Here is a 14,045-nt window from a genome sequence, read left to right on the forward strand (position 1 = left end):
TAGCCGTTGGTCTGACGCAGTCAAAACAAAATAAAAAAATCCTTCCAGTAGCACCTTAGAGACCAACTAAGTTTGTCATAGGTATGAGCTTTCAGATATCTGAAGAAGTGTGCATGCACACGAAAGCTCATACTGGAAGGATTTTGTTATTTTGTTTTATATACCGTATATCAGCCGCTTTTGTTTCAATTGCAGCGCCTGGCGCTTTCTAGCAGTGGCTCCCAAACTCTTCTCGGGCCGCCTTCCTTGGGCCTTGACTCTCGTTTAAACTCACCTCCCAGTGCCTTACTCTGTAAAAAGCATCATTTAGAATAGCAGTTTGCACGACCCACTAAGGAAGATAACAGCGCGACAAAACAGTCGCAATTGCACACATTTTTTCAATAGCCAATAAAAATATTTCGTTTAATTCGACAAAACTGATTAACTCGAACCAGGGCTACCAGCTTTTCACAGCCTGGCAGGCATTTATACCTCCAGCGTCCCTTTGCCTCTTAGCGCTACCCCCATGGGTGTATCCAGGATTTTTGGGGGGCGGGGCAGAACCTCAGCTACGTATGTATTTTTATGGATTTAGGGGGGCAGCTGCCCCCCTTCGCTATGCCAATGTCCCTCTCTAGGTAAACCCACCACCCGCTTTGACACCACTGCTTTAGAGGAGGCGGGAGAGGATGCTAAGTGTGGCGGGAAGATTCAAATAAACATTTAAATATTTCGGTGTAGTGTATAGTATAGTATCAATTTATTATTATTATTTGCAGAATATGTATGGGAGCAAAAGCATCAAGTGGATACTTTTGTAAATCAAGCGGTGCTAGTTGTTGTATCCAATGTATTTCTTCGCTGTGCCGCATGCAACTTTCTATTCTGAAAGCGCGGCCCAGAGGAAAAAAGTTTGAGACCCGCTGGCTTCCGAGCTACTGGAGGCGGGTCCCTGCCCCGAGGCCCTCGCATGCGGGGACTGCAGCGCTTCTCGGCGCGCCGAAACGTGGGCTTGCCTGCCCGGGGGCTCCTGGCTCAGACCGGCCGGCTCGGGGGCTCCTCCCACCCCGCTCCCGGCGCACGAGCCGCCGCCGGCGCAAACCAGCGAAGAAGCCTCGCCGAGAAAACGCGGCGCAGGGCCTGGCGGAGGGAGGCCTTCCTTCGGGCCTGGCGCGGGCGGCGGCGGGTTCTGGAATCCGGATCCGAGAGGCCGTTGGGGAGGCGGTTGGGCTGGCTTCGATGGACTCGGCGGGGACGAAAGCGTCGCGGGAGAGCCCGGCCTGGGGCAGCTTTCGGCCGGGAGGACGCCTGGACATGAGCCACGGCTTTGTGCGGCACATCCGGCGCAACCAGATCGCCAGGTACCTGATGGAGCTCCTGGTCCGAGCGGGGGGGGCCGCGGAGCCCCGGACACGGGCCCGCGTGTCCGAGCCGAGGCCCACCCTATTTCGGCCCATTCTTTCCAGGAGGGTTTTGCTGCTGCTGCTGCTCCCCCCGCCGGCCGCCCTTCTTTTGGGGCAAAGGAATGGCAGCAAGATGAAAGCGATAGATAAGAGCCCTCGCTTTGGAGGGCTGTCTTGTTTTAATGCTCACAACAGCCCCGTAAAGTGGGCCATTGACGTGCCCCCCACCCTCGCGCCGTTGCTGTCTGAGGCTGGGAGTAGCTTGTTTGAGTGAGTTCATGGCAAAGAAGGAGATTCGGGCCACAGACTTCCGGCTCAGTCTCTAGAAGTTACTCGCAGGTATGTGGGGTACGATGAGGACCACGCCCTTCTTCGGTTGTGCTGCATCACCCTTCTTTTTATTGTTAATAATAATAAATAAATTAACTATTGCAATGTTAACTAGTGCAATGTGTGAGAAATAACGCTAGCTTGAATAATTTGAAATTCCATTTTTGGTGATCATTGCATTTTCCAGGTGGTATTTCAGTAACATGCCCCCCCCCCGTTAGGTAGGTCAGTATTTTCTCAAAATGATATTTATCATTCACTTATGTTAATTTCTCTAGGTATGTATGAAATATAAGCCATTGGTCTTCTTTTGCAGTTGTTGCTAAAACAATGGAACTGTCTGCATAGAAAAAGCAGTCCAATACTGTACTATCACTGCAATCCTACTTAGAAATCTTACTTAGAAATCCTAGGGAATAAGGCGGCATGCCTGCTCCCACTTACCTGGGTGTAAACCCTTTTGAATTGTGTAGTAGTACATGCTTCTGAGTAGACATCATAGCTGCCAAGTTATCCCTTTTTAAAAGGGATTTTCCATTATGCTGAATAGGCTTCCTCGCGAGAAAACAGGGGCGTAGCCAGGATCAAAACCGGGGGGGCAAGGGGCGGGGCCAAGGGAGGGGAGGGGCCACAACAGATGTCAAGGCGACAACAGACAATCCACCAGGGCCATCCCAAGCCCATCCAGCGCTGCGGCGCAAAGGCACCCCCGACGCCCCCTCCCCGCACGGGAGAAACGGGAGAGGGGCGCCGACGAGCGCCCCGATGGGCGCGGCATCCCCCGGTATCCAAAGTCCGAAACGGAGCCTTCACTGGCGCAGGAGCCGCCGAGTGCGCAACTCGCCCCGCAAAGCCTCCCTCGACGACCGCGGCGCCCCCGCCAGCGATGCCCTCCGCGGCCCGCAAGTGGCGATCCCGGGCGGCGACTCAGGAGCGGGGCCACAGCCCCCCCCAATCGCACACACCCCCAGCGCAAACCGCGCGGCGGTCGCCCCGCTGGAACGCCAGGCAGTGGAGCGGGAAGCCTCCGCCGGGAGGGCTGCGGGGAGGGCTCCGAGAGAGCGCCCCACCCGAAAGCGCCGCCCAGCGCACGCTCCCTCTGCACTCCCCGCCGAAGGCGCCCCACGAGCCTCCCGCCGGGAGGAAGGAGGCGGCCGAGGCGGCGCGGCCTGCGGGGCGAGCAGCGGCCGCCCGGACGCACCCCTCCCAGCTCACAGCAGGCCCGCCTCAAGGACATCGGGCGCCGTGGCTCGAAGGTCCCTCCGGCGCCCAAACATCCTTCCGGCGCCACCCCCGCGCCGCCACCCCCACAGACACGGCTGCCCGGGCCGCGGAGGGGGCAGGCGGGGGGACAACCCCTCCCCCACACCCCGTCGAGGAAGGGGCACGAAGAGAGGATGAGGACGCCGCAGCAGCAGCCACCCGCGGGGAAAGGAGCTGCGCCTCCAGGAGAAGGAGGGCAATTCAAGGGAGCAAAACGCAGCAGGGCGACAGCGGCTCGGCTGCGCTCCCTGGCTCCCCGCCCCGCCTGGCCCCGCCGGAGGGCGCGACGGGGAGCTGGAGGGAGGGCGCGGAACGCCGAACCCGCGCTCCGCCGGGCTGCGCTCCGCCTCCGCCCCTGTCCACCAGCGCCGCTCTTGCCCACCGGCCCCGCCTCCAGGGGGGGCAACTGCCCCCCCGCCCCCCTGCCTACGCCCATGCGAGAAAAGGGAAAACTTGGCAGCTATGGTAGACATGGTTCGGATTGTGTTGCAAGTCCTGTGGAATGCAGTGGGATTTACTACTAAGTACACATGCAGAGAATTACACAGCTATTAAATAGTGAAAACAAAAATGTAGGTTTCATTCCTGAAAACATTTACAGTATCTGAGACTGAGTAAGTTTATTGAAATCACTTGGATTGGTCTCTGAACATGTGTCCTATAGGGTTGTTCTTTTGGGTGTTCATAGCCAGTGGAGGGAAAGATTGTGCTTATCTTGCAAAACCTTAAATAATTGATTATTGTAATAATTAATAAAATGCATCAATTGACAAGCTAATTCCTTTTATAACTGTTTGCAGGATTCCGCTCAAAGGGAACAAAGTTTTAGCCAAACGGGTTGGGTATAAATGAAGCTGACATTTTTAGAAATAAAAATATTAAATGAAATTGTTTTAAAGGATTTATTGGTGGGGAGACGGGAGTATATGACAGGTCTGGAGTACCACATGAGATTTCTTCCCAGCAATTCTGCATTGCTTCAACCCTCAAAGTGTCCTATGAAAAGAATGTTGTCTTCCCACTTCCTCTCCAGGGACGACTATGATAGGGAGATGAAGGAAGCTAAGGAAAAGGTAAAGAAGAGGCATACACCGGCCCCAGCCAGGCCCAAGAAACCAGATCAGCAGGTCTATCATCCCTGCCGGAGAAGTGAGTTAAATCAACTATCCATCTTCCCATGTTTCTGTTGTTGTAACAATTATTCTGGCAAAGGGAGATGTCAGGCAAAGAACAGGGCCCTTTGAAGGCTCTGCTGAACCTTTTATTGGCACAAATAGGATGGGGCCAAGATGTGAATACCTTTTCCTGGGACCACATTTTATATGTACAGTACCGGTAGATACCAAACAGCAAGACAAACAGCTGCCTCCCTTGCCATTTCCTCTTTGATTTTCAGGTAGAGCTGAAACCATATCTGGCCTGGAGTATGAGGGATCCAGTGAAAGCAGCTCCAGTACAGAACCAGACCAACTCTCTTCTGGTCCAGCTCTCTTCTGCCTGGAATATGAGGCTGACAGTGGAAAGATCACTTCCATTGTTGTACACCAGGTATGTGACTGGGTGACATGCTGGGGCAAACCTGCGTTTCCTTTTGCATTGCCATCTTGCCTGCTGCCTGACCTCTTCCTCCAGAGCTATAGTTTTGTCTTTTGTTCTTCATTTTAATAATTTCATGGCATTTTTACTGCTAAAACACAAAATAAAATGAACAAAAGAGTAAACTGAAGGATTGACCTATCTGGGGGGAAAATGAAATTACTGTTTAAAGGATGGGTCTCAGTAATGGAGGAGATGGGAAGTTACTAATTTAAAGGTTGATTCCAGTAACACTGAGAGAAGTAGGACCCATTTTAAATGGTACTGCATGGAAAGACTTTTGCTAATTGGAAAGACTTTTGCTAATTGAAAGCTACAGTCTTGAGCACACTTTCAAGGACCAAAAGGAACTTGCTTCCAAGAACAATAGGATTATGGTCTTTTTCTCAACTCTGTTCATGTTATAACATTTTTGCTGTGAAGAAGGCATGTGATCTCTGTTGAGTCAAATTCAGTTTTGAGAACTGCAAAAGTAAACCAAGCATCTGTGATAATATCTTGTAGGCAGAGAAACTGCCCAATAATCTTACAAAAACCCCTGGAAGAGCATGACATTGTGAATGGATTAATGGAATTTATTTACCCCCAAAATTAAACATATACAACCTTATTCTACATAATTAAAAAACTAATCTTTATTTCATGATGGAATAACCTTTGGATGGTAATATATTTTCCTCAAAAGCATGTTATTTTTTAAAAAAATCCGATTTAAATTAAAAAATCAGATTTTTAAAATATTTTTTTAAAAAATCATTGATTTTTATCCACCCTGATTACCACTATTGGAGTATCGTAATACACCGTTGACAGGATTGGAATACTCTCCTGCTCACTTGTTGATGGGTAGAGTCCTGAGGAGTAAGCTACCAGTGACTGAGGAAGTGCTACGTCCTAAGATGCCTGTGGGGGTGAGGGAGAGCCTCAAAAGGAATCAAGAACGGCAAAAGTACTTTTATGATAGCACTGCAAGGCCTCTTAGGCCATTGAAAGAGGGAGATCCAGTATTGTTTTGAGTCAGCAGAGGGATGGTCCCCAGCTGTAGTCACAAGAAAGTGTGATCAGCCACGTACATACCATCACCAGTCACCATCGGGACATGAGTATAGGCGTAAGAGGCGAAGAATAAGGCCTAGGAGTGTACAAACTGAGGAGAGGAAAGGTATATTGATTGGGAATAGGAAGGAAATGCAAAGTGATAATAATGGAGAGGAAACTGGGAGAACATCCAATATGCCAACGGATGTAAGGCATATGTAACCTCATATGGTAGGTGTGTGTATATGCCTCAAAGATATATGTCATGAATATGTATGTTATTGTTATTTATTGTTTATTACTGTTTATTATTGTTTATTTTATTGTTACTGTATTTCTGATTTTTCCTTTTCCTTAACTTTACTGTGAAATGGAGATGGGATGTATGTGGCAGTTATGGCAGTTGGCACAGCGGTGACAGTTAGGTGAACAGTTAGGGCTGCAGGGTGGATGTCGCTCCTGTGTGTGTAGCTCTTTAATAAAATATCGGCCATATTCTTTTGCTATGCTGCTTCTACGAGGAGGTGCGAGGCGAGCTTATCCACACTGTACTGGCAGAGCTACCTGGACGCTCGGATAATTTCTATATAGAGTGGCTTCTTTCCGACGCTAACTCTAATGTGTCAGCGAAGGTAGCCAAATTCTGTGCTAGAGTCATAAAAATTCGGCCTAATCCAATTAGCAGTGTCCAAATATCTTCAGAGCATCTTCAGGACTAGCTAAAGAGGATCCAGTGATATTAATTGCTGTAGTCTACCTCCCTAAGTACCGTAGTAACACTCCTTTTAATCAGTTTTCTTTTAACCAATTGTTAAAACATATATTTATTGCCTATTTTTAGATTATTACTGTTTTTCTTTTATTGTTTTATGTATTGCATATTTATGTGTGCTGGTCAAGAACCGTAATCAATCAATCAATCAATATGTGGCAGTTATGGCAGCTGGCACAGCTGTGACAATTATAATAATAATAATAATAATAATAATAATAATAATAATAATAATATATTATTTATACCCCGCCCATCTGGCCGGGTTCCCCCAGCCACTCTGGGCGGCTTCCAACAAAACACCAAAATACAGAAATCCATCAAACATTAAAAGCTTCCCTAAACAGGGCTGCCTTAAGATGCCTTCTAAAGGTCTGGTAATTGTTGTTAGGTGAACAGTTAGGGCTGCAGGGTGGATGTCGCTCCTGTGTATGTAACTCTTTAATAACCTATGACTGCAGTTTAGTAAAGACTGTTTTAGCAGCATTGCTTCCTCACTGCTGAAGTCCAGGGTTTCCTGGAGACATTACAGCCGTAGTACGGTAGCATACATAAATAGTGTCCTGTTCTCTTTCGGCAGATCTTGACCTAAAATACCTAACAGGAAGGCTTCTGGTTGTTTAAAAAATGTTATTTTCAACATTTTCTTCAATTCATTACGGTATATATCATTTCCCAATACAGTTTTACATTCCCCCCACATATGGTAAAATGTACCTTCAGCCTCACACCTCCAACACTCCTTCTTTTCATTTTTATAGATTTTTGCCAGTTTGACCGGTGATATATACCATCTATACATCATCTTCATGTAGTTCTCTCTCAACAATATACAATCCGTAAATTTCAAATTTATTTTCCACAATTTTATCCAATCTTCAAATTGTATATTGTGACCTATATCTTATGCCCATTTAATCATTACTGATTTTACTTCTTCTTCATCTTTAGTTTCCCACTCCAAAAGGATATTATATGTCTTTTTAAAATAATTTCAAATTTTTTTCTATCACTTTCTTTTGGAATTTGGAAACCGAATATGAAAAACCCTTCTTGTTGTCCTCTTTAAAAACATGATTTTTTGATTGACTTGCCTAAGATCCAGGACAAGGTGCACTTTTTGGAAACGCCCCCCCAGACGTCAATTCTGCCTTTGAAATCCTGGTAATGTCCAGCAAAATCCGTACACGTGGCAGCCCTAGCTTACAGGCTTTTCAGCCACAGGGTGAAGTGCAAAGGGTTTTGCTTTCAGAAATCTCCCTAGTGGTTTCCCATTCCCTGTGCGTGGTAATACAGATGTTTTGAACCTTCCATTTTAATGGGGCTTTTCCTTCTTTCACATAGGACAACGACCCTGATGAGGTAGCCGAGAAGGTCAGTGCTCAGAACCAGCTGGAACCAGCTATGCGTGAGGCCCTGAGGCAGCGGGTGCAGGAGGAGCTGGAGAAGCGACGGGTGAAGCGCTGAGGGACTTGACTGGATGCCTGTGCTGTTTGCTAATGCTTACCTGGGAAACACTTTCTGGGAATGGGCCAGGGGGACATGTCCCATAGCTGTTGGTTTGAAGCCTTTAAGAGGGGCAGGGAATTAGCTGAACCCTGGCACAAGGTAGCTTCCTCCTCCTGAGACACAGCTGAGACACTGTGCCCTGGATGAGTGATTTGGAGGAGCAGTAACTGCAGTAGGAGAATCTCTTTTGGGGACAGCTTGCGTTCTCTTGGAGACCTACACAGAAAGAAGCAGTCCAGTTGAAACTTGGTCAGACGTCTCCTTTATGGCCCTGGGCAATTGGCTCATGGCCAAACCTTCTAGTGAGCACTTACTAGTTCCCTGCCATTTGTCTTGGCAGGAGACATAAGCAACTTTACAACTGGAATTCCTTAGGATGATTGTGATATGACCCAGCATCTCTTGGGTGGGACTGGCAAGTCAGTCTTCAAAGAGCACTGGATGGCTGCTGGTCCTTCTGCTGCACTATGCAGAAGGTATTTGACTTCAAGGGCTTTGTTGGAGTCAGCAAGCCTTGTTCAGACTTAGACATGTCCTTTCTGCAGCATATTTTTTCTGCCTGTAGACTTTCCCCTCAAAATAGGGCTGCATAGGTTGATTTCTAGCATTTCATTTATGTTAGGATATGGGCAATTGACTGGGTTTCATCTGACATTTGGTGGGGTTTTCTTGGGGCCAGGGATGCTGTTATGCTGTGGCTCTTTTCATCAACAAATCTTCTGAAAAACATGCCACATGATTGTTAACAAATGCATGCAACTTGCTGTTTCACATTAGTCCTTTGGTGCAGCTAAGAACAGATTCCTGGAATTTGTTCTAAGGGCTTTGATCCTCCCATGACCCTTCCTCTGGAAGGAAAATATATTTCTGTCTGCCTGTGTTTCCTGATGCAATTCTTTGCCTCCTTTTATTTTTCAAATATAAAGCAGTATCTAGTTTATAACATCCTCCGTAAATCTGCTTTGAGATTAAGCTTCTTATAGAAACTCAGAAAGCTTATTTCTGCCAGCGCAGGCTACTTGTTCATCTAGCCTAGTAGCTAGTTCTAAAAGTTGAAGGGATTTTTAAAATTGAGGTGGAGGCACACAAACACACAGCAGGGGGGGGGTAATAATGGAATTTCACTCTCATGAATACTCAGTTGATTTTCCATGTTCAACATTTGGTGTTTGCAATCCATTATTATTGGAAACTGGACTTGGAGGCCAGGAGGAAGACTCAGGCCCAGCAGCTCGTCCTGCCTGAATTGATGCAGTGCCAGCCAACCAGGGTTCAGGCAGTGACCAGCAGGGTAGATGAGAAGCAAATACCTCAGAAAAAAGTTCAGCTATTTGTTAACTATCTCTTTGCTCTTTGAATCTCGGAGCTTATGTCTGTAATATTTGTATCATCTACCCTGCTGGTCACCGGCTGCACCAATTCAGGCAAGGTGAGCGGCTGGACCTGAGTCTTCCTCTTGGATCCAGAAACTAATTGGCAGCTGGTGCAGTCAGGCCAGGATCAATGTAAGATGTTCAAACCATGAGCAACCTGGCTGGCAAATTCTGCACTAACTAAAGTGTCTGAACTGTCTTCAGAGACAGCCCTACGTATAACGTGTATCACTGAGTTGCGATTTCAGCTCTACAACACCACCTGGTGCCACAGTGTTATAATGCATTTATAATGTCATAATTTGACTAATGTAGCTAAGTCCCAGGAGTGGTTTAGCAGACAATCCTTTCCCAGGAGCTCTGGGAAGTGTAGCCCTGGGAGGAGAATTAGGGGGTGGGGTGCCTCCCAACAACTATTAGCACCCTTAACAAACTACAGCTTTGGGGGAAGCCCTGCCCCTCTCTTTTTTCTACTCACTGAGATGCAGAGGACTGAAATAGTGCCTGGCCAAAGGGTACAACTGCAGAGTATGGCAAGGGAGGTGCCAGGTGGGGCAGTGACAAGTTGTAGGGAGACTGAGAAGTATGGTGAGCCTCCGACAGCAAGCTCGTGAACATGCTGATGCAGGCATTCACCATCCGTTGGTAATAGTCCTGAAAGGAGAGAAACAGAAGCAGTTAAAAGCTGAAGACCCCCGTGGAGATGCCATGTGCTCTGGGCCCTTCTAGTGCAGCATCCCCCTTTCACAGTGGCCAGCCAGATGACCCAGTGGGAAACCCGCAAGGAGGCCATGAGCTCAACAGCCCCCTACCAGGGGCAGGCTCTCCTTCCTTGGGGGTTTTTAAGCAGAGCTTGGATGGCCAGCTGTCATGGTTCTCTGGTTCTGGTTCTGGAGCACCTCGGGTTCCCCATGCCTGGTTGTTGGACTCCAACTACTCCTGACTGTTGGACGTGCTGACTGGGGCCAATGGCAGCACATCTGGAGAAGCACACATTCTTCAACTCTATTTCTTTTCAAAGAATGAAAAGTCTTTTTACGGCCCGTAGCCAGAAAGAGGGCAAGAAATCCTTTCAAGTGAGGGAAAGAGCCACAGGGGTGGTTGTGGTGGTAAGACTTTCTTTCTATACCACCTGCCCGTTACCCAGGTGAGGGAACACCTTTTAATTGACACACAGAACCGAGAGAATCAAGAATATACACCCAGGGAGCATTATTTGTAGCTTACATGGCTCAGCCTCTTTGCCCTCAAATCCTTTAATCTGGCCACAGTTCTAGGCTGTACTGACAACCCTATTTCCCTCCATTCTGATTCCTAGAAGCAGAAGGTCCAATTACCTTCCATTCTGATTCCTAGAAGCAGAAGGTCCAATTACCTGCGGTGGTTGCCTGGTGCTCCCAGCTTGGACCCGTGTAAGCTTCAGGGAGGGCAAGGAGAAAACCTTGGTGATGGTTTTCTCCACCAGCTCAGATCGCAGCTCGGAGTCCAGCTCTGGTTGCAAGGCACTGAAGAGGAATGAGAAAGAAGGGGAGGGGAAATGATCAAAAACCATCAGGGAAAGTGCTAATTCAGCACCTGTGGAGCATAATTATGGAGAAGCACCTCCCCATACTTACGTCAGGGAGCTGATGGATATGACGGCTTGGTGGAGGACTGAAATCGAATAAGACCCCACTGGCTCCTCTTCGATAATTCCCTGTTGTGGGGAAGCACACAGCATGTCAGAGAACTGGAGACACCATCTTTGCCGCCACCACACCAAGCCCTGAATTCTGCTCTCTATCCAGAATTCTGAATTCTGCTCTCTATCCAGCCCAGCCCTCTTTACAACTATGGGCTTCCTGGATCTGGGAATAAGATCCATCTTTCACCTGACAGAGCTGCTTTTTTTTTTAACGCAATGGTATGCAGGTAACCAGCTCTGCTTTATGGGGGAAGATGACATCTTCCCCCTGAAGCGCTTTGCTTATTAGAATTGTCGCATTCATCAGACTTTTCTTCACAGCCTCGTCCTAAAAGGAGAAGGGATTTTATAAAATTGAGGCACCCAAACACAGAGCAGAGAGGCAGGTAATTTCACTCTCATGAATACTCGGTGCATTTTCCATGGTCAACATTTGTTGTTTGGAATCCATTATTATTGAAAACTGGGCTTGGTTGCCACTAGTTCCTCATTCATATGGAAGCGGGGTTTGGGGGGAGGGGTGTGTGTGTTGTATGTTTACTAGGCATTTGGACACCTTTAAATATTGTCAGCAAATTTTCCATGGTGGTTTCTGACTAAGCAGAAACCAGATCCCTTTCCAGTTCCCCATGGCAAGTCCTGCATCATACAAGGCCTACCCCTAGCAATGCAGGACAGAACAGGGGCAGCCACCCAGAAGTCCCTGCTCCATGTTACACCAGCCTTGTATGATGCAGGGCTTGCCAAGGGCAACCCGAAAGGGATCTGGTTCTGCCTACTGACCTGGAAATACTGGCCCAGAATCCTCTGGGCTCTTCTTATGAAGCGCATAAGAATTCCTGGCCTGACGCTCCACCAAGTCAGGGAAGACTAGCGGCTGGGCCAGCGTCTTCCTCTGGGCCTTTGCAGGTGATTGGGAAGGCTTGACGAGCACCGGCAGGAGCTGGGATTGTCTCTGGCTAGGAGGGCCCTGGCCGACGCCGCTCAGTTGGAAGCGAGATGGCGGGGCCTCCCGCTTCTCCCACCGCCCCTGCCTACTCTCCGGGATGTCTTCCGGGTTGTCCTGGCCCTTTTTTTCCAGGCCCTGGAGCTTCTTTTTGTAGGAAGTCATCCTGCAAGAGAGGAAATGGCCCACTGGTTGGTTTGCTCATTTGGAGCCCCGTTGGACGTCAGGACATCAGAAGAGCAGCTTGGCAAAAGGAACTCACCATGAGGTCTGGAGAACTGAATTTGGTCGTGGGTGATAATCATGCTGTACACTGAAATTTGCAATCGGTACCAGTTGTAGAGCTCAGTCCTATCCAGAGGATAGTGTAACCCAATTAAGCGCAGGCAACCTGGGTCAGTTCTAGGTTTGGGTAAATCTGGATAGGACTGAGCTCTACAACTGGCACTGATTGCAAATTTCAATGATCATCACCAACGACAAAATTTAATTCTCCAGACCTCATGGTGAGTTCTTTGTTGACAATAAAGAGGTGTCTGAATGCCTAGTGAACATACAACACCCACCAAAAAAACCCCACTTTCATATGAATAAGAAACTAGTGGCAACCAAGTCCAATTCCAATAATAATGGATTCCAAACACCAAATGTTGACCATGGAAAATCCACTGAGTATTTATGAGTGAAATTAAAATTACAATAAAACATCAGACATGTAAAACTTCCCTAAACAGGGCTGCCTTCAGTGCCTTCTAAAAGTCGGGTAGTTGTTTATTTCCTTGACATCTGATGGGAGGGTGTTCCACAGGGCGGGTGCAACTACCGAGAAGGCCCTCGGAGCTGGACCTCAGTGTCTGGGCTGAATGGTGTGGGTGGAGATGCTCCTTCAGGTATACTGGGCTGAGGCCATTTAGGGCTTTAAAGGTCAGTACCAACACTATATATATATATATATATATATATATATATATATATATATATATATATATATATATAATATTTTTTATTAGTTTCCACATTTTTATACATCTTACCTGTTGCACATATATCCAATAACAAGGTTCTCTGAACCTTCCGAATTCCTCCCATGGGTTCTTAAATTTTAAACATTATTTTTTTGCATCTTATAAATTTTCCAACTATTATGTATTCCTGATTTATCATAATTTTACATTACAAATGTCATTACAATGCTACCAATGATTTTAACTGTTTCAAATTAGTCCAGGTTTCTAAATCATTCTTAACTTCATTCCACATTTTAACATAATTGTCCTTAAATAAATTCGGATTTTTTGACGTCATGTTAACACCAAGGTACTTTACTTTCTTAACAAAAGATAGACCAGTTGCTTCTTGTAATTTTTCTCTTTCCTTACTATCCAAATTTTTATCTAATACTTTGGTTTTTGATTTATTCAATTTAAAGCCTGCTACCTTTCCAAATTCTTGAATTACTTCCAGGGCCCTTTGAACACTGGACTCTGGGTCTTGTTATGTCAAAACAAGGTCATCTGCAAAGGCTTTAAGTTTATATTGTTTCTTCCCTACAGTCACACCTTTTATTTCCTCATCCTTTCTAATCCTATCGAGTAAAACTTCCAGAACCGATATAAAAAGCAAGGGGGAGAGGGGACACCCTTGTCTTGTACCTTTTTCAATTCTAATATCTTCTGAAACCATATTATTAACAATTATCTTTGCTTTTTGCTCTGAATAGATCGCATTTACTCCATTCAAATTTTTTTGGCCCACCATTTTTTCTAAATTCCTTTTTAAAAATAGCCAAGAAATGTTGTCAAAAGCCTTCTCTGCATCAATAAACATTAACACAGCTTTTTTGTTTATTTTCTGTTCCAACATCTCCAGAATATCCACCACATTCCTGATATTATCCTTCATATGTCTTCCTGGAAGAAAACCAGCTTGGTCGTGGTGTATAAAATCTCTTAAGGCCTTTTTCAATCTGGAAGCTAAAATACTAGCAAATATTTTGTAATCCACATTCAATAAGGAGATTGGGCGATAATTCTTAACTTGCGTTCTATCCGTATCCGGTTTAGGTATCAGTGTGATATAGACCTCTTTCCAAGACTCGGGGGCCTCTCCTCCATTCAAAATTTCATTACACAGTTCTTTCAATGGTTGT

At 46.5% G+C, this 14,045-nt stretch overlaps 1 protein-coding gene across 1 annotated transcript; it reads left to right on the forward strand.

The window, feature by feature from the left end:
• The first annotated feature begins 642 nt into the window (after nt 1-642).
• C6H2orf68 (chromosome 6 C2orf68 homolog) lies at nt 643-8,773 on the forward strand. The gene is made up of 4 exons (XM_088671442.1): nt 643-1,343; nt 4,012-4,127; nt 4,375-4,526; nt 7,729-8,773. The coding sequence occupies exons 1-4, from the start codon at nt 769-771 to the stop codon at nt 7,849-7,851; spliced, it is 966 nt and encodes a 321-aa protein (XP_088527568.1). The 5' UTR covers nt 643-768; the 3' UTR covers nt 7,852-8,773.
• The last annotated feature ends 5,272 nt before the right edge of the window (nt 8,774-14,045 follow it).

Source organism: Zootoca vivipara, chromosome 6 (genome assembly GCF_965207765.1).
Source record: "Zootoca vivipara chromosome 6, rZooViv2.hap1.1, whole genome shotgun sequence".
Lineage (NCBI taxonomy): Eukaryota > Metazoa > Chordata > Lepidosauria > Squamata > Lacertidae > Zootoca > Zootoca vivipara.

Coding starts and splice junctions, on each gene's coding strand:
- C6H2orf68 (XM_088671442.1), top strand. CDS start 769: ATGGGAGCAAAAGCATCAAGTGGATACTTTTGTAAATCAAGCGGTGCT. Junction 1,344..4,011: donor CGGCGCAACCAGATCGCCAG/GTACCTGATGGA, acceptor CTTCCTCTCCAG/GGACGACTATGATAGGGAGA. Junction 4,128..4,374: donor CTATCATCCCTGCCGGAGAA/GTGAGTTAAATC, acceptor TTTGATTTTCAG/GTAGAGCTGAAACCATATCT.